Source organism: Sinocyclocheilus rhinocerous, unplaced genomic scaffold (genome assembly GCF_001515625.1).
Source record: "Sinocyclocheilus rhinocerous isolate Xijiao unplaced genomic scaffold, SAMN03320098_v1.1 scaffold1405, whole genome shotgun sequence".
In the NCBI taxonomy this organism is placed as follows: Eukaryota; Metazoa; Chordata; class Actinopteri; order Cypriniformes; family Cyprinidae; genus Sinocyclocheilus; species Sinocyclocheilus rhinocerous.
The window spans coordinates 1,483,560-1,503,991 of NW_015645543.1; the positions used below are offsets into that span (position 1 = coordinate 1,483,560).

A 20,432-nucleotide genomic window follows, 5' to 3' on the forward strand; every position below is an offset into this window, starting at 1 on the left:
GGAACATGATCTTTACTTAATATCCTAATGATTTTTACCATAAAAGAAAAATCTATAATTTTGACCCATACAATGTATTTTTGGCTATTGCTACAAATATTCCAGTGCTACTTATGACTGGTTTTGTGGTCCAGGGTCACATATTATGAATATATTTAATTTAGATCAATTTATTGCATCCTTACTGAATAAAAATATTAACTTCTTAAAAAAATCACTTTTCAAATGCAGTGCATCATGATACTTTCTGCATATAATTTCCTAAAGTTTTATTAATGAAACAGCAGGTCATCACAACCCAATTATGACCGTGATGAATCGCAATGTATTCTCTAATGCAATGGCACTGCATTAGACAAAATATCCAAATAATTGCCATTTATTTTTGAGGAAATAAATACATTTTTCAAACAAAATATTTACAAAAGAGACATTTTCAGCCTTAAATGATAAATCATTTTCAACTTAATCAGTTGAAAATTCAGACAAAACCATTTGGATCCTTTCTGGTGGTCAAATATTAGTGAAACATGTATTCATATTGCATAAAAAAAAAAAAAGTGTAATTCATAATTCCCCACCCCCGAAAGTAATTAAAAATTGTACTTGGTTTGAGGAAATCTATAGCATCATTTAGTGTCACAATGTGCATCATATTTGGTGATGTTGGTGATACCCATCTGATAATAAATATTCATTTGTATAAGTCAAAGGATGTGTACTGAATAGACCCATTGATTAGCCTTTGTTTCTCCCTCTCTCTTTCCCTGCTCAGAGTTTTTTCTTGTCCCATCTTGTGAAGTATTAGCATTGGCAGTTGACCTTCAGAGACAACAGCTGTGGTCATCGTACCTTCAACCACCCACTGTTGTGTGGTGAGTGACATGTCATGAGTGCCTGTGTTTGTGTTTGTGTGTGTGTGTGTGTGTGCGGCAACTCTCGTGTGTCACTTTAAACCACAAATTCAACCAGACCACGCAATGACATCCTTGACCCTAAAGTGCAGTGGATCCCAAAAGCAGCGGGCATCATTCCCACACTCATACACTCCCATCTCTGCACACACACACACACCCTGAACATTCCTCTTGATCTAATTATAGCTCCGGCGCGTGTTCCCCCTCCCTCGTTCCTGCTCTCTCACTTCACCACCACTTTCCATCCTCCTGCATCCCGCCCCCCTCCATCTCTCCTTTTATTAAAGCTCTCAGTCCCTGTTCGTCTCTGCTCTCGTTCAGATTTTCCTCCAATTGCACAGCTCATTTTATCGATGACATCATCTTTTTCAATTAATCTCTTTCTGAGCTTTATGAACCTTCACTCAACTCGTGTCTGCATGCCATTTATTACTCTAACACAGCATCTACACGGTATGTGTGTGGCACGTCAAAACTAGATCGCTTCATCTGACAATTTACGGTTTAGTAATGGTTTACAATTATGGCCCAACAGCATTCAAAGAGCATGATGTTCTGTCTTCTCTGCACATTTACAAGTAAAAATTACTTTTTTTTAGTTCATTTGCAAAAACAGATAACTCTGTTTACATACATACATACATACACATACATGCGCACACACACACACACCCATTGCTATATATTATGTAGTAGTAGTAGTAATATAATAATAATAATAATAATAATAGCTAGAACAACATATACTTTATTCAACAGTTACTTTAATGTTAGAATACTAATTTATGTATTAAATACCGCAAGCAACCTGTGTTTGTGTTTGTGTGTGTGTGTGTGTGTGCGGCAACTCTCGTGTGTCACTTTAAACCACAAATTCAACCAGACCACGCAATGACATCCTTGACCCTAAAGTGCAGTGGATCCCAAAAGCAGCGGGCATCATTCCCACACTCATACACTCCCATCTCTGCACACACACACACACCCTGAACATTCCTCTTGATCTAATTATAGCTCCGGCGCGTGTTCCCCCTCCCTCGTTCCTGCTCTCTCACTTCACCACCACTTTCCATCCTCCTGCATCCCGCCCCCCTCCATCTCTCCTTTTATTAAAGCTCTCAGTCCCTGTTCGTCTCTGCTCTCGTTCAGATTTTCCTCCAATTGCACAGCTCATTTTATCGATGACATCATCTTTTTCAATTAATCTCTTTCTGAGCTTTATGAACCTTCACTCAACTCGTGTCTGCATGCCATTTATTACTCTAACACAGCATCTACACGGTATGTGTGTGGCACGTCAAAACTAGATCGCTTCATCTGACAATTTACGGTTTAGTAATGGTTTACAATTATGGCCCAACAGCATTCAAAGAGCATGATGTTCTGTCTTCTCTGCACATTTACAAGTAAAAATTACTTTTTTTTTATATATGTATGCATGTGTGTGTATGCGTATACACACGCATACGCATACACACACACACACACACACACACACACACGCACGCATACATATGTGTGTATGTGTGTATGTATGTATGTATGTATGTATGAAGAGTTCTACTTTATTCAACAGTTACTTTAATGTTAGAATACTAATTTATGTATTAAATACAGAAATATTAAATATACATATGTATTTCAATATGCAAAAAAAAAAAATATATAAATAAATAAACATACCCACCCACAACTGCTATATATGATGTAGAAGTAATAATAATAATAATAATAATAATAATAGCTACAATAACATATATTTTATTCAATAGTTATTTAAATGTTATATTACTAATTTATATATTAAATACAGAAATTGAATTTGGCCATGCAAAATAGAAACCTTTTTGGTAATTTGGTATTTAAATAACTAGTACTGTATAAATTATACATTGTTGTAGCAATACTAACATTAATTTCAAAATTTTGTTGTCATAAAACAACCAGTGCAGGGTTACTTTTTATACCAACTGATTTCTGTTGAAAATAAAGTTGCTAAAGTCTATTCTTGAAGCCACCGATGACACCAAGGATGTTCCCTGTATAACCTTCATCTTGAGCTCACAGAGGAAACAGCGACTCTCCTCACGCCTCCATAGAGCGATACATAATTGATATACCTAACACAAAGCACTGTGCTTGTAAACTTCTCTTGTTGTCTGTTGTACACCCAGATAACAAGAGCACACCGCTTCGTTCGGCTGTATCTGTGTTTAGCAGAGCAGATGGCTCTGGGGGTTTGGTGGAGGAAGAGAGTTTAAACATCACCATGTTCTCTAAATGAGCTGGACCGTCTCCCAAAACACTGCTTTCATTCCTACCCTGAAGTTGCTCTTAATGTTTTTCCACCCTCTCGCACACACACCACATACTTGCCTACTTACACAAATAAGCAGTGCTTTATTCGGCAGCTGTGATGTGCATACGCTCGCACGCCTTTCTTTTTTTGTCGACCGCACGCATGCGAAAGGTTCGTCACGGCACTTTTGCATTAATACACAAGCACCACGCTCTGAGTGCATAATCTAAATTAATCAGACTGCAAAAACGCACGCACACACACACGGCGTCTCTTGTTACCTATCACGCTGACAGTGATGGAGGCCTGAGTGTTACCCAGCGGAAAGGTGGCAACCTTGCAGGTGTATATGCCGATGTCAGCGAAACCCACGTCTTCTAGCACGATGGTGGCATCGTGCATGGAGGGCGAGCGGAAGGACAGCCGTCGCTCATATTCGGGCGGGATGGAGATGCCAAACATTGGGTTATACACAGCCAGAGTCACCCATCCAGTGGGCAGCTTCCTCTCCCACGAGCTCTGCGTCAGGCTGAGGTTTGTGTCCACCTGCACCCTGCAGCTGAGGGTGACGTTCTTTCCCAACACGGCGTTCACCTTTGGTGGGACAACCACCTGACTGCCATACACCAGCCCTAGGAGAGAGAAATGCACACATCGTTAGTCAGGACACTTGAGCAGCTGCAGAAAAGTGCTCTTGAGGTCTTGAACCATCTCAACTGACAAATCCGTTTTTATCCTGTTCAAGCTCCGATCAATCAGACACCAAGGTCTCTTAGCACAGCTCCTAATTCCAAACGAGAAAAGTCAATTCCCTTTAGCATAGACGTCTGAGGAGACGGATACAACACTGGTTAGCTGGTGTAATATGTTGTGCTGTAAATCGAGCAAATTAAATAAAGTTTTATTGTGCTGGAGGGAGGCTAAAATTAGCCCTAACATTTGACTTGCTGCAAAAACACGGATTTCTAAAATAAAAGTCTAAAAATGGGTCAGGAACAATGCAGTCAGAGCAGACTAGAGAAAAACCAAAAACTAAAGAAATGAAAAATAAAACATTAAATAAATTAAAATAAAATAAAAAATATATATATTCTACTAAACTAACTGGCCAGTTGTTTTCTGGAATGCAAATCACTATGTGCATTTCATTTGTTTTGTATTTAACTATAGTACAAAATAATGTTTTAAAATACAAGTAAATTAAATAAAATTCTGCTGAACTAATTGGCCAATAGTTTTTTCCTGAAATACAATTTTTATTTGTTTTGTATTTAACTATAATTCAACATCATGTATAATAATAAATAAATAAATAAAATTCTACTAAAATAACTGGCTATTACTACAAATTACAACACAGATCATATTTGTTTTATAATTAACGAAGTAGCACTACATAATGTATATTTATACTATTTTCATTTCAGTGTTTCATGAGTCTAACCTTAATGCCGAGTTCACACTGCACGTTTTTAGCCCAGATTTTCACTCGCCAACAAATTGCCAACAAATGCCCGAAATCGGAGGCAAATCGGTGCTCCCTCACATGAGTGACAATCACGCAGTGTGAACTATCAAAGACGTGATCTGTCGCCAATGCCCGTGAAATATTTCGCATGCTAAATATCTAGACCTGTCGCCATTGTGTGAAAACAACAGTGATCTGACGACTTTGAAATTTGTGCAGTGTGAATTCGGCACAAGTTTACAACTGATTTATGTGTGTGTCTAGGTTTGAGGGGAGCGATGGCTCTTTTGGATGATCACGGTGTAACTTTCATCTAAGGAAAGAGCAAAACAATTTATTGCAAAGAACAAAACCCTGATTTAAAGAATGAAAAGTCTAAAATGGGTCAGGAACAATGGAGTCACAGCAGACTAGAGAAAAAAAAACAACTAAAGTCAGACTGATTTGATGGTGCACAGAACAACAGCTGAGCGGCAAGAGCTCCGGTCTGCGCAGCCATTAGGCCCATAGGGCTTTAAAATAGGAACAACATGGGCATTTACCACAAATACTCTGACTGTTCTCCTCCTTACCTCCTTCTCTTCCTTTCTGTTAGCCTACCTTCCGTCGCTCAGCCCGTCATCATTTTTTTCCTCTTTCCATTTGCCGAACAAAAGCTTAATTATGTTTGAAAGAGGGTGTGCGTGTGTGTGAAATGAGTGCAAAAGACGGAGAGACGAGACGAGTGCTAAAAGATGCCAAAGAAACAACAAAGGCCACATGAGGACAACCTGTGTGTCTTATTACACCCAGACAGCTGTGCCCACACCATCTGAATCCACAAAACACATACACACGCGAACACGCAGCGCAGTCGCACGCGGCCTCTAACATGTGGCGACGGAGGCAAATCAATGTGTTCTGTGGGGAGATGATGGAATTCAGATCATCTGGTAGGATCTTCTCTGGATTCCCACATCAACAACACATCAATCATCTGCAGGAGTGTACAGCAGTGCCACAGTACCAAAAGTTTACCACAGTACAATATCATTTTACAAATATCAGCACAATCTGCTCCTATTCTGCAAAGTTCAGCAGGTCAGACAGCATGATTTGTGAAATTCATTCAATTTCTTAAAGGGGCAGATGCCCGAAAATGAATAGTCTGTAATTATTTATTCACTCGTATGTTGTTGCAAACCTGTATGAATTACATTCTTCAGTAAAAATATTTTTTTTATCCATACAATGAAGTTAATGGGGTTCAAAATATTAAGATTCTTATATCAAAATACTTGAGTAATCACTTGAGAAGCAAAATGACATAAGTTTTCTTGACGTAAGAGCTTGTTTTCGGTGAAATTTACCAAAATGAAGCATGCTTATGAAAATTCTGTAATTAATTCAGGGCTCCAGACTGCGACCAAATGGTCACATTTTGTGACCATTTTTTCTGCCGGTACGACAACATTTTGTGAGCAGTTGCACTGGTGCGACCACTGCATTGTTCAAATCGTAAGCGCTGCCATTTCTATTGCATATGAGAAACATCAAACGGCAAACAAATCAAAAGCGTAACAAAATCCCACTACTCGTTTGAGCTGCGCAGCGCGGACCGTTTATCAGCTCGGACCGTGACGCAAACAAACTTGTCCGAACTCAGAACAGCTTTACTCGTGAACCAAAGCTGATTTCGCGACACTGTTACAGCACAGTGGTGCGAGATCCAGTGAGAAGCATTTTAATTTGGCGAAGAATGAATAAAGATTGCTGCGAGATCTAGTGAGATGCATTCAAATTCAGCACAGAAATCTCTGTTATAAACAGATCAAACGGCAGCAATGACAACTACATTTATGAAGCTACGAGAATACTTTTTGTGCACAAAGAAAACAAAAATAATGGCTTTATTCAACAATTGTTAACAATTTGGTATTGATACAAGATACCGAATTTTGTTAATCAATTAAATCCTATCAGGAGTTTCCAATATATAAGATGCACACAATCCGTCTCATTTCTGGCTGACGTCAAACCAAAAGGCCTTTTCTTTAGTGTTGCCTAGTGAGCAAAGCTTTAGCACCATAAACACATTATGATCTGTCAGAGATGCTCTTCATCAAAAGGAACCCCAAGTCTAAGCTGAAGAAGACCCTCAAACCAGCCATCTCAGAGTATGCGAGTCTCCACACAAACATATTCATGTGTGATTGCTGGCCGATCGCTGACCTGATTCTGAGAATTAAAACCAGCCCCTCAAGCAACCGCGTCGCTTTGGTCCAGTCAGAGCAACACTTCAAACAAAACTAAATATCTGGATTTAATCTAGTCTTCGCCATTCCCTTAAAGACCATGCATGTTATACAGTGACCAGCTCTGAGGAAGACAGAGTCTGTAATAGATAAAAAGGAAAATAAAAGATGAAAACCAGAGGGTACAGATAGATGTTAAACACAACAAGCGTTGTGAAAGATCAGTGAAGATCCTGTGAAGAGAATGCAGGAGCATATTCAGTCAAATAAACAGAAATATTGTACGCACACACCCACCCGTTAACTCGCTCGGCCTCTCAAATGACAATGCTAATTGCAACAAGCTGCCGGTCGGAAGATGTAATCGTAAATCAAAACCCGCCGCATTGCTTGGCAACAGACTCAAAACATTCCGCCCGAGCGTTTGTCTTGCCAGCAACGACCCTCCTCCTTTTGTCACGACAGTACATCCTTGCTGTGAATGGAAGAGGAGGAATAAAAGAGACAAAATGTTGCAAATAAGAATCATAAAGGAAGTTTGGAACAAGTTATATCTTCATCAGCGCCAGTTGGTTAACAAAGCCAAAAGATGACCTCACAGGAATGGATGAGCAAGGGAGGAAATGATCTGGAGGATTTCAGGCTGTAAATGTTGACTAACGTTATGCCGTCAGCATTTAAACAAAGGCATTTTAGGCCACTGAGTCACACAGAGTGAATGGGGAACGCCAAAATGCAGGCCTCTCCATCCTTAAATCACTAGGTTCATGACAAACCAGCCACAAAGTTTCTGCTTTGACCAAATGCAGTGTCACTCATATGGGTAAAGATGGGCATATTTTCAGTTGAGGGGAGAATAAAGGTGCAAAGAACTGCATTGATAGTCTTCAAAATTTCTGAAAAGCTATAAATTAAATTTCTACTTTCTTCAGCCTGAGCCACCTAACATAAAAACTCCATAACTTTGTTTTAATATTTATGCCTAAAACCTAAAAGCCTTTGCAGCCTTGCAAACCTTACATTTCCTTAAGTAAACAAACACATTTCTTGACAGTTTTTGTGAGATTCACCAACTAATAGTGTTGTTTTTGGCAGCCTGTTTTAATTTTAGTTTTAGTCTAGTCTTTGTGTGAAACTGTCATTTTAGTTTTTATTAGTTTTAGTCACGTTCATACTCTTTTTAGTCTAGTCAAGTTTCAGTCAACTAAAAGTCTGAGCATTTTAGTCTTATTTTAGTCAGAATTATCCATGACTATTTTCGTCTAGTTTTAGTCGACGAAAATTGTATTTTTGTCTCTTTTTAGTAATGCAATTCTATTTAACCTAGTCAATATAGTATAAGTACCTAGCGCATTTACGTTGCGTCTCGTCTCGTTTTCGTCACGTGATAAAGATTCGTTGACGACGATATTTAGTCATAATTTTCGTTGACGAAAGCAACACTACCAGCTAAGTTCATTGCGTTAATCTTCATATTTGTATTATACTCTATGAATAGATGATAACAAGCCAGCTTAATGAAAAAATTAAAATTAATAATAAATAAATCTTATAAATCAAATATATGCTTATTTCTCATCTAGGGTAAGGTGCAGAATTAATTAATAAATAAAACTGATGTTATTATTTAATAAACAAATTATGCTCATTACTTATAATGTTCCTGTTAAACAGTTAATGTTAATAATCCTTATTTTTTTATATTTGATATATTTATAAGATTTATTCTATTTACAAACTCCCAAAATGAACTATTCTGTCCCTATCTTATTTGGCCTGAGCTAAAAATGAGGATTTCTGATAACATGCCTGTTTCAGACTAGTTTCGGCATGTCTAGCCACATTCTGCACACAGGAGACAATTTTACCAAAACCATGTGCCAAATTAAATATTCCCTAATGCACTAATGTGTTTTATTAATTAAATTACTTCAGAGACTGAGAATAAAGTTCAGCAGAGACGAAGCTGTGCACCAAATAAACAATCTGAATGGTGTCATGGTGAAACACCACAATATCATGGTGAAACAGCACGATACAAACTCATGAATGCTCCACGGCACACACACACACACACAAATCCATATAGCCCGAGAGGTCAGAGCGGCACAGGAAGTTAACTGTCCTGACAGCAAGGACACTGAGCTCCCAGAAGGCTTCGCTCTCTGTTCTGCCTCAGTCAGCTATTCCCTCACATGCGCTAGCTACCTGCAAGGTGTGTTGGTGCATGTGAGGGTGTCTGCGCGTGTCTGCGACAGAAGCTGCACGTCTGTGTGCTGTGAGGTGATGGGGTTCAATTTTCCCTCTCAAAGACAGTTTGTATTCATTGCACATGGCATGTCGCAATGGAGCCAGCACCTCTGCCATGATTCAGCAGATGGGTTTAACATTGCCATATCTTTTCCGAAATAAATATTCATGGAAGAGAAGGAAGGAGAGGGAAATATGTAGAAAAAAATTAGTTTGTAATTAAAGAAGCTAAACAATCTCACTTCCCCTTTGCAAACATTCCTCTTCAGGTCAAAATAATCCACAATCATTGAAATAATCTGCTGATTTAACCTAGGAACGCATGGAAAAAATAACAAAAAAAATGCTATTCGGCTTCTTTAGGTGATAAAGTAAAAATAAATTAATAAAATAAAATAAATACTATAATAATAATAATAATAATTATTATTATTATTATAAATTATTCTCATTATTATTATTATTATTATTCATTTAATTGTGCTTATTTTTTATATAGGGTAAGGTTAGGGTTCTAAAATATGCTATTTAAATTATTCAAGTGAGAAAATAAATAAGAAAACAAACAATATTAATAATTGTTACTATACTATAATAGTTGTTACTATTATTATACTATATTTGCTTATTTTTCAAATAGGGTAGGGTTAGGGTACTAATATATTTTATTTAGATTCTTCAAGTGAGAAAATAAACAAATAATAATAATAATTATTATTATTATTTAATGTTATTATTATTATTAATAATAATAATGAGAGTGAGAGAGAGAGATAGAGATAGATAGATAACTTTGTTACTACAATTATTATTATTATTATTGTTGTTAGTTATATTATTATTACTATAGTTATGCTGCTTTTCCCATCTATTATTATGCAAAGATAAGCAGGAACTGACCTGCTTAAAATGCATTCTTCCCATGTACGTGACAAACAAAATTGAGAGAGAGAGATAGAGATGGAGATAGAGATAGATAGATAACTTTGTTACTACAATTATTATTATTATTATTGTTATTATTATTATTACTATAGTTATGCTTCTTTTCCCATCTATTATTATGCAAAGATAAGCAGGAACTGACCTGCTTAAAATGCATTCTTCCCATGTACGTGACAAACAAAATCCTCTGACCACCTTCTGACCTTTTTGGAGAGCCTCATTTTAAAAAATAACATTGAACAATGATAAATGACCATTGGCGATGTAAAGGAGCAGCATGTGAAGCTGAACAGGTGTTCTGGACAGAGACATTGAGCTTAACATGACTGCATCTGCACACGTCAGGCGCGCGCACACACACACACACACACAAAAGAGATGCTGAATGAAAATAGACCTGGGTGACTGAAGAGCTCAAGGTCGTTTAAAGAAGATGTCAGGCGTGTATGGAGCTTAAGGTCGTATGACAATAGTGTTGTGTGTAAATCTGTACATAAAGACACTGACAGGCACTGACGTTAAGGGTTACACCATTTTTGTATATAGCAGCAGAAGTGGCTTCAGGTTTCACATAAATGTGGTCACTGCATCTCCAGCGGCCTGAGCACTCAGCAGGAATGCACCAGGGTCCTCAAATAAATCTCCTCCTCCCTGAAAAAGACAAATAGCCTGACCAAGCTCTACACAAGGCATAACTCCATGAATTTTATGCTTTTTTTATTTTTTTTTAAAGTTTTCTAAAAACTGGTTTGAAGATGAAGCTCTATTTCATGCTCCTACATGTCAGCTTTTACCTCAAACATTTACTACTGAACCAAGCTGTTCCAGTTTGGCTGGTTAGCATGACAAAGAAATTTCACCTTTAACCTTTTAACAGCAAGACTGCAAAACTACGACTAACCAGGCGAGCGATTCACCAGTTGTCAGCAGGCTGGCTTCTCAAAGAATGGCCAACAATTGGTGACAGAAAACAGAGCCACTTCACAGCATCGTGGTGCAGGGACTCGCTGAGCAAGAGACTAGCGGGAATGCGTGTTAAGAGACCGAAAGCGTTTGTGAAAGCCTGTGCTGTGACAGTCCAAGCGGTGGTGTCTTCAGGCCAGTGGTGAAGCTGATGCTCTCACACAGAGATGGTGGTTTTGGGAAGAGTGACTCATGGGGCTCCTTCAGAAAGCAGCACACTAGCTCCAGTCTAGACCACAGAGAGGCCGGGAGCCTGCCAGAATCTACCCCATACCAGCACAAACAGTCAGCATGAGGGGAAGGCGGTTGCACCAGAGGATTCTGGGACTGAGAAGAAAAGAGTGACGGAATCTCCTTTAAAGCACCCAAGTCAAATATAGCACGAGGAACCCCCGCAAAATCCTATACATGCACTCTAAAAGAAATGTTTTGTGCATTTTTTCTCTGGGCTTTGATCATGTGAAGCATAATTTAAAAAGGATTTTTCGAAGTTGTAAATATAACAAAGCCTATTGGAGTTTGATGTGCAAGAAAATACTACTTCAGGTTTTATACTTCACACTTAATTCACTGTTACTTGCCAAATATTTGTAATTGTTTGTGAAATTTACTATAAATCTGAGTGAATTTTGTTTTACTATAAACAAATCAGGAAGCAGCACACTAGCTACAAATATAAATTTACTGTAAATTTGTGAGTGAAAATTGTCCTACGCATTTTTTTTTCAATGTAAAAAAAAGAAAAAAAACCTGTAAATACATAAAATATATATTATGTTTGTGAAATTTACTATAAATGGAGTGAATCGCAAATTTTTGTAGTGTATAATGTTTAAAAGTTGTAAATAAAACTGATTATTGGAGTTCATTTTACAAGAAAATACTACTTCAGGTTTTATACTTCACGTTTAATTCACGGTTACTTGCCAATTATTTGTAATTGTTTATGAAATTTACTATAAATTTGTGAGTGAAAATTGTCCTACGTCAACTTTTTTCAATGTAAAATAATTTTGTAAAAATATTAAATCTATTATATGTTTGTGAAATTTACTATAAATTTGAGTAAAACTAAATGTCAAAAACGTTTTTTTTTTTCCAATGTAAAAAAACTAAATATATTAAATATATTATATTACATGTTTGTGAAATTTACTATAAATTTGAGTAAAACTAAATGTCAAAAACGTTTTTTTTTTTCCAATGTAAAAAAACTAAATATATTAAATATATTATATTACATGTTTGTGAAATTTACTATAAATTGAGTGGAAAAAATTGTCAATTTTTGTAGTGTATGTTTAAAAGTTAGTTAAAAAAAAAAAGTCGTAAATAAAACAAAGATTCTTGGCGTTCGTTTTACAAGAAAACAAGATTTTCCACTTCAAAATTTAAACAAATATTGTGTGTAAAATTTAACAGCAATTTCTGAATGAAAATTATAAACTACACCTTTTTTCAGTGTAACTGGTTTAAGTTATAGTTTGCTTAAATTAAAAGGAAGTTTAAGAATAGCACATTTCCTCCATGTTGTGAAGTTGCAGGATTTTGTTAGTGAATTTGATGGTAATGTTTAAAAGTTAGTTAAAAAAAAAAGTCGTAAATAAAACAAAGATTCTTGGCGTTCGTTTTACAAGAAAACAAGATTTTCCACTTCAAAATTTAAACAAATATTGTGTGTAAAATTTAACAGCAATTTCTGAATGAAAATGACAAACTACACCTTTTTTCAGTGTAACTGGTTTAAGTTATAGTTTGCCATATCTTAAATTAAAAGGAAGTTTAAGAATAGCACATTTCCTCCATGTTGTGAAGTTGCAGGATTTTGTTAGTGAATTTGATGGTTGTGTAAAGATATTATTGATGACACTGCAAAAACAAAGAGAGATTATGACAGCAAAGCGTCACAAAAGTGCTATTCTGATGAGACAAAGCATAAAAATAATCCCTTTTTGCTGTAAAAATCCCTGATTGCGCCACGTGACTGAAAAGCTGCAACAGCACAACGGCTAGAACAGCAGCCCAGGTCATATTCTAATGCTGAGTCACAGTGTCTCTGTTCCTCAAGCTTCTAATCAGTCAACCTCACTGAGCTGCAATTCACAAGCCACTGTTTTCTAATGGTCAAAACAGCAATGGAAAAATAGCCGTTTCTCATCTCCTACGTCAAAACCTTAACACTCTCCTTATTCTTCCTTTTGCTCCAGCGGAACAAACCAATGTTTTCATTTTACTTTGGTTGTCTTTTCCATCCCTCTGAGGTTAATATCATTCCATATGCCTGGTTAATATGAGACCAGAGTGAAAGGAATATATAGGGTGAAAAAAAGGGAAGCAGCCCAGGAAGAGAAAAACAAATAGATAGGTTTCAAATGCTTTTGACTAGTTCAATACGTTCTGGTAAAGAGAATTCACAATATCATCTGTCCCAAAATCAGATGTAGCTCTGACTATAATAGTATTTTGAGAATTTAAAAAAACACTTAAAAAATGAAATTAATTTATTTGAAGAATCTTTAAGCAGCAATGAAAATATGAAAATAAATGAATGAATAAAATCAATGAAATGAAAAAAAGAAAATAAATACATAGTAAAACAATACAATCATTATATAGGATTAATTAAAATAAATACAAAAATTATACAAAACAATAACATACTAAAGTAAACAATACAATAAAAATGCAAGAATAAAAAAAATTAATTCAAAATAAAAATAAATTACAAATTAAATAAAACAAAAATAAAAAATAAATAACAAAAATAAATAAAAATAAACAAACAAACAAATAAATAGAGAACCATTAATGGCAAAATTTGCAGCAAATAACTTGATAGTATATTCATCACACTAAGATACTGTATGGCTTTAAAAGTAACTCGTAATATTGGACACAAATCATTTAGACTTCTTTTATTTTGCTTTTTACTCAATCAGTAACCTCTGGCTGTACGTAAAAGCTGCACAGAGATGCTTCCAAAATTCTCCTTTTTGTGTTAAACTGAAAAAAACACAACAGCATATGGGTTTGGAACAACATGAAGGTAAAGAGATCATGAGCTACTCCTTTAACTGTACGACATTTAGATGTGACTAACATCAAAGCTGAGGTTGTTCTGAATAAAAACCAGCCAAGCCCTCATTTCTCATGGGCCAAATTACAGTTAGTAAGCTACATTTCTCTCACCTTATCCACCATCTTTGATTTATTTACACTGAACTCAATGCAATAAATTCTGGGATTGTTTTCTCTGGAAAAGATAAACTACCGTTCAAATTTTTGGGGTCAGTCAAGTTATCTTCTCATCTATTCAGCAAGGACACAATAAATTTATCAAAAGTGACATAAAAACATTATTACAAAAAACAAATAAATAAAATAATAGCACTTTCCGACTAATAAAAGAAAAAAATGATCAGATTTTTCATGAAAGCAACAAGGAAACTGTTTTCAATATTGATAAGAAACGTTTTTTCAACACTAAATCAGCATGTGACTCTGAAGACTATGATGCTGAAAATTCAGCTTTGTCATCAGAAATAAATTACATTTTAAAATGTATTTATTTAGTTATTCAAAATTGTAACATTTCAGAATTTTACTCTTTTTACTGTATTTTTGATCAAATAAAAAGCCTTGGTGAGTAGAAGAGACGTCTTTCAAACACACACACACAAAATTCTTACCAACCCCAAACTTGTTTTTCTCTTTCAAGAAACCTTATAAGGCAACATAATTCAGTTGCCTACACCTTCCTTTTGAGCCTAGAGTGTTTTTATAATGCCTTAAAATGCTGCCTACGTAGACAGCTTACAAAGTTTTGAAACAAAACAGTTGTCTAAACAAGGAAGAGATGAAATGCCAAATGCTATGACAGTGCAGTGATTTAGATCCAGACTGGATGTACAATATTTAGGTCATTTGTTTCTACATAGTTCATCCAGATCTGATATAAAGAGCCAGTTCCAATCTCAAGCACAAATCCTGTTCTGGGATGCATTAGCATGGTGAGGACAGATTCAAATATACAAGGCAAAGCGTGTCTCAAGGATCCGTCTGACCACAAGTCTCTGATGAAACAGATGGACTCTTGCTTCAAAACAGTCTGCTTTCAGGTCGGCCCGTCAAGTTTGCGCTGCGACAGGGAGGGACTGAGGAATGAGCGGTTTGGGGGCCGAATCCATGTTTGAGCGTGGGAGACGCGAGTTCCTCGCTGTGGTAGGTGCAGCAGAGCTCCAATAAGGCCTCCTAAACAAACAGAGGTCTGAGCCTATGGGAGATTTTCTAACGTCTAGGAAATTTGCCCAGCGTATCATCCTAAAAAAATCCCTTTTTCAGAGTCCATATCCCAGATAGGAAAACAAGGGAGAGGGTGGGTGGGTACATGCGCTCACACACAAATTTAACTCAGCTTTGCCAATGCGGAGGATGTTGGAATACAATAAGTTTACTTGAATGATGAAAAGAGACAACGAGCCAGTCTGATCTCACTCTGTTGAAGACACTCTGTAAACGCACTGACTCAGAGGTAGGCCTATTTCTATCAACTGAACTGCGACTCTGCATTCATTTTACATAACTCACACAAAACAAATACACTAATAGGAAACTATGTTGCATGTTGACACACAATGAGTCAGATACAACAAAATAAAAGAGTGTGGTCATGTTGTGTTTTCTACAAGATTCAGATTTTGCAGCTAGGAAGCCAATAATCAATAATCTCTATACATCGAGATGGCGCCGCAAATGGCAGCCACAACGCTGAGCTCCGCAATTCTCCTCATGTTTTTGTTTGTTTGTTCTGTGTTTTGTCATTCTTCTTCTATACGTTTTACCAGAGACAAACTCCTTAACATTAAGGAACACATCCCAGACAATATTTTTCCATTTTGTTGGACATTCTAGTCGGAGGTACAGCTGTGTTGTTCAAACGCGCGTGCAGACGCAGAGGAGGGAAACGCGACGGCGCCCTGGTTAAGCTCTGCACGAGCGGCTTTCAAACTGCGCTCCCAAGCATTCATCTCACGAATGTCCGTTCCCTTCCTAACAAAACGGATGCACTTCTCCTCACCCACACCAACAAGGACTTTTCAAACTCTGCGGCACTGTGCTTCACTGAAACCTGGCTGAGTGAAGCCATTCCGGATAACGCGCTTCATCTGCCGGGCTACCAGCTGTTCAGAGCAGATCGCATCACGGCGTTAACGGGGAAGTTTTTGAAGCTGCTGCCACCGATCTGGACGAGCTCACAGAGACCGTAACCTCATATATCAGTTTCTGTGAGGATATGTGCATCCCCACAAGGACATTCTTAACACTCAATAATGATAAACCGTGGTTTACTGGGAAACTCAAACAGCTTTGTCATGCCAAAGAGGATGCTTACAGAAGAAGGGATACAATCTTGTGTAACCAGGCCAGGAACAGACCAACAAAGGAGATCAGAGTGGCTAAAAAAACTACTCTTGAAAAGCTGAGAAAACAGTTTTCAGCCAACGAAATGCTTATTTTAGTTTCAAAACCTTATACACAAACTAGTTAAGATATTATTCAGCAAAGCTGCTGATGAGTCTGGAAATGTGCTGAAGTGAGCAATGCATAATAATGAACTGACAATTATTTCATGTTACAATACACACACACACTACTGTTCAAGAGTTCTAGATTGGTAAGATTGTTTTTAAAAGAAGTCTCTTCTGTCGCATTTATTTGATCCAAAATACAGCAAAAGCAGTAATATTGTGAAATATTTTTACAATTTATATTAACTGTTTTCTATTTGCTGAAATAGTAGCATTATACACTACTGTTCAAATTATTAGGGTCAGTAAGAATTTTTTCTTTTTTTGGAAACAAATGAAAGAAATTAGGCTAATACTTTTATTCAGCAAGCACACATTAAATTGATCAAAAGCAACAGTAAAGACATTTATATTTCTATAGCTCAATAACAGATATGGTAATGATATATTCTGCACCTCTAATTATATTCATTACATTCAATTTAGACAGCATGCACACAATACGTAAATAAAAAGCTGTCGGCATGCTAAATCAAACATACACACATAGACATACATACATATACTGAGAGTGTGTCTGAGTGTGCGTGCACGCCACACACGCCTGTACTAAAGCCCAAAAGACCTTCTTTCATAAGCTCCAATTTAACAGCACTGAGAGACTATCTAATTAAAGAGTGAGAGGAGTCAGATGCACTTGGGTGGGATGCAGCAGTCAGATTCTCTGCACATGGTTACGGATGAAAAACACATGAAGATAAAATAGATGAGTACTTCAATTCAAGCGAACGCCGACAGTCTTTCAATCATGAACCCTTAACAAAATCAAAAGACTTCCGGTGCTGCAGTCTCAGAAGTTAAAAGGTTGTCTCCTGGAGGCGTCAACGGCAAAGCATTCACATCAAGGAATCAGAGGAGGAATGTTAAACCATGAGCTCCAAAAACTTCAAAGTCCCTTATGTGTATGATATGACGTGATGTGTATGATATGATGATGATGATGACAACAGTATGTGAAGTCACGTGCAGAGTTTCACATTTGCCTGCAATCATGACAGAAAACATTATGCCACATCAGACCAAAGCCATTCAGTGATGTCAGCAGCGAGGAGCTCGGCAGCTTTTATAATTACAGTTGCTGTATAATGTTCTGGCGCGTTTTAAAGAAAGGGAACACAATTACAGATATCCTCGTCTGGCGTGGCTGTCAGAATTGCATTTCAGAGCGTGTGCATTCCAGAGTGACAAAATGAGAAAACCAGGAAGGACTCATCAATGGAACGCTATATAAAAAAAAAAAAAAGCGATGCCAGTCGCCAGCACACTAAGATACTGAGAAGTTTGAGTACTCCAACCAGGCCGAACGGAAATCAGGATCTGGGCTGCAATCTGGATATTTCCATGAATGATTAAAGCACGTGTGCGTCCACAGTGGAAGGATTTTAGGAGAATAATTTCCAAAAAAAGGTGGCTAGACTGTTATCCTCTGGTTGAACTGGGACACGTCGTTCAAACACACCAGCAGAAAACTAGTGATAGACCAGTTTTCAAATAATCTGTATGTGTTATTTTATTATCTTAACTTATTTCAAACATTTATAAACTATCTTATTTAATTTCTGTAATTTCATGTACATCGCTGTGATATTATATCACATAGAGATGTACATAAAATTACAGATCATATACCTGTCAATCTATGCAAGGGTAAATATTTAAATGACTGAAAATGCTACCATTTTCCATTTTGTATAATTCATTTAGAATTAGAAAAAAAAGTTATAATTAAATTAAAATGCCAAGTCATACACATTAATCTTGAAATATGAATTTTGATTTGATTTGCACTGGCCAATAACAGATAAAAAATAAGCAATGTCACGTATTTAAAGGGGTCATATGATGCAATTTAAATTTTTCCTTTCTCTTTGAAGTGTTACAAGCTCTTGGTGCATAAAGAAGATCATTAAAGCTGCAAAGACTAAAGTCTCAAATCCAAAGAGATATTCTTTATAAAAGTTAAGAGTCAACCACGCCTACCTAAAACGGCTCGTTCTAACACGCCCCCACATACCTACGTCACTATGTGGGAAGATTTGCATAACGCCGCCCAAATGTTCACGCAAAGAAAGAAGGCGTAACTTTTATTCTCGCTGTAGTATTGTTGCCGCCGCCGCCATGTCTTGTTACATACTATTGACCCAGTACTGACACATATTATTTATTAGGTGGTTGGCTTTGTTTATTAATTTTTGTTTCTTTGTTTGTTTGTAATCAAAGATAAAGTACACGTTATATTTGTGTGTCGAAGATAAGGCTTTAACGCTTGAGGTATTCGGCCAATCACAACGCATTGGATAGCTGGCCAATCAGAGCACACCTCGCTTTTTCAGACCGATGAGCTTTGTAAAAATCGACGCGTTTCAGAAAGGCGGGGCATAGAGGAGAAACAATAATGTACAGTATGTGGAAAATAATGTGTTTGTTGAACTTTAAACCGCATAAACACATTTCATTACACCAAATACACAAAATGATGTTCTTTTTAGCAACATCATATGACCCCTTTAAATACTTAAATGTATTTCTTCCAAAACAGAACTGAATTATTCTGAATTAGCAAAACTAAACTGCTGAATTGTGATTGGCCAATGCTTTGGCCAATAAAAGATTTAAAATAAGCAAAGTACAGAAGTAAATAAAAATAAATAAAGTAGAGCTGTCAAATGATTAATCGCATCCAAAATAAAAGTTTTTATTTAAATAATATGTGTGTGTGTACGGTGTATATTTATTATGTATATATAAAGACACACATACAGCATATATTTAGAAAATATTTACACGTATTTATATGTATATATTTATATTCATATAAATTATAATAATATATAAACTTAACTTCCTACAAAAACGCAACGATTCGCTAAAGGAGGCCTTTGTTCACCCCCCGGAGCAGTGTAAGACAGTTTTTTTATGCATGGGCGCTTATTATTTAACTTCTTTTGGACTGAAGCAATGCAACACCCGCTGACTGCAATGATAGAGCTTGAAAGATCAAAGACAATTACCCTTTAAACAATCCATTCATGCTCGAAAACCCTCCAATGTGGCTGAATTAAAACAATTCTGCAAAGAAAAGTGGGCCAAAATCCCTCCACAGCGACGTGAAAGACTCATTGCCAGTTATTGCAAACGCTTGATTGCAGATGTTGCGGCAAAGGGTGGCACAACCAGTTATTTGATTTAGGGGGCAATTACTTATTCACGTAGTGCCAGGTAGGGTTGTGACGGTGAGGAAATTTTCTCACCGGTTAATCGACGTGCGACAACACCGGTAATACCGGTATCACCGTGGGGGCGGTTTTCCCGCGGAATTGGGCTACTTTAACACTTGCCGCATTTTGTAGTTTTGGACTAGTTTTGAGTAGCAATTACGCGGGTTTTGTTGTGAAAACCTGGCAACCCTGGTCACGCTTATTGACAGTGTAAGAAGATTTATGATTAGCCGTGTCGGAAATCCAACCACGGACTGGCATGTTGTTATCTCAGAAACGGGCTCAGCCATCACATTGAATCAGGTAAACTGGTTATATATATTTATGTTTCAGTATAATTACGCACGCTATACCAGGGGCGGTTCTAAACCCTTTTTAGGTGGGTTTCAGCCCCCCTATCTGTCACCTTAGCCCCCCAAAACTATCTTAACGATCAGGCCAGTGCTGCTTCCTCGAGAAAGTTTTTCATTCTCACGTGTTTTAAGTCTTGTCAGTTTAAACATTAAAGTAATTTTAAGCCATTTAAGCCCAAGACATCTCAATGCGGTAC

The 20,432-nt window shown here is 36.8% G+C and overlaps 1 protein-coding gene across 1 annotated transcript in view; it reads right to left on the minus strand.

Moving 5' to 3' along the window:
• The window catches only part of nectin3b (nectin cell adhesion molecule 3b), a 45,769-nt gene that overhangs the window by 13,104 nt on the left and 12,233 nt on the right, over positions 1-20,432 (minus strand). The window contains exon 3 of the mRNA XM_016510261.1: positions 3,498-3,848. Coding sequence (XP_016365747.1) covers positions 3,498-3,848 — 351 coding nt within the window. The remainder of the gene's footprint in view (positions 1-3,497; positions 3,849-20,432) is intronic.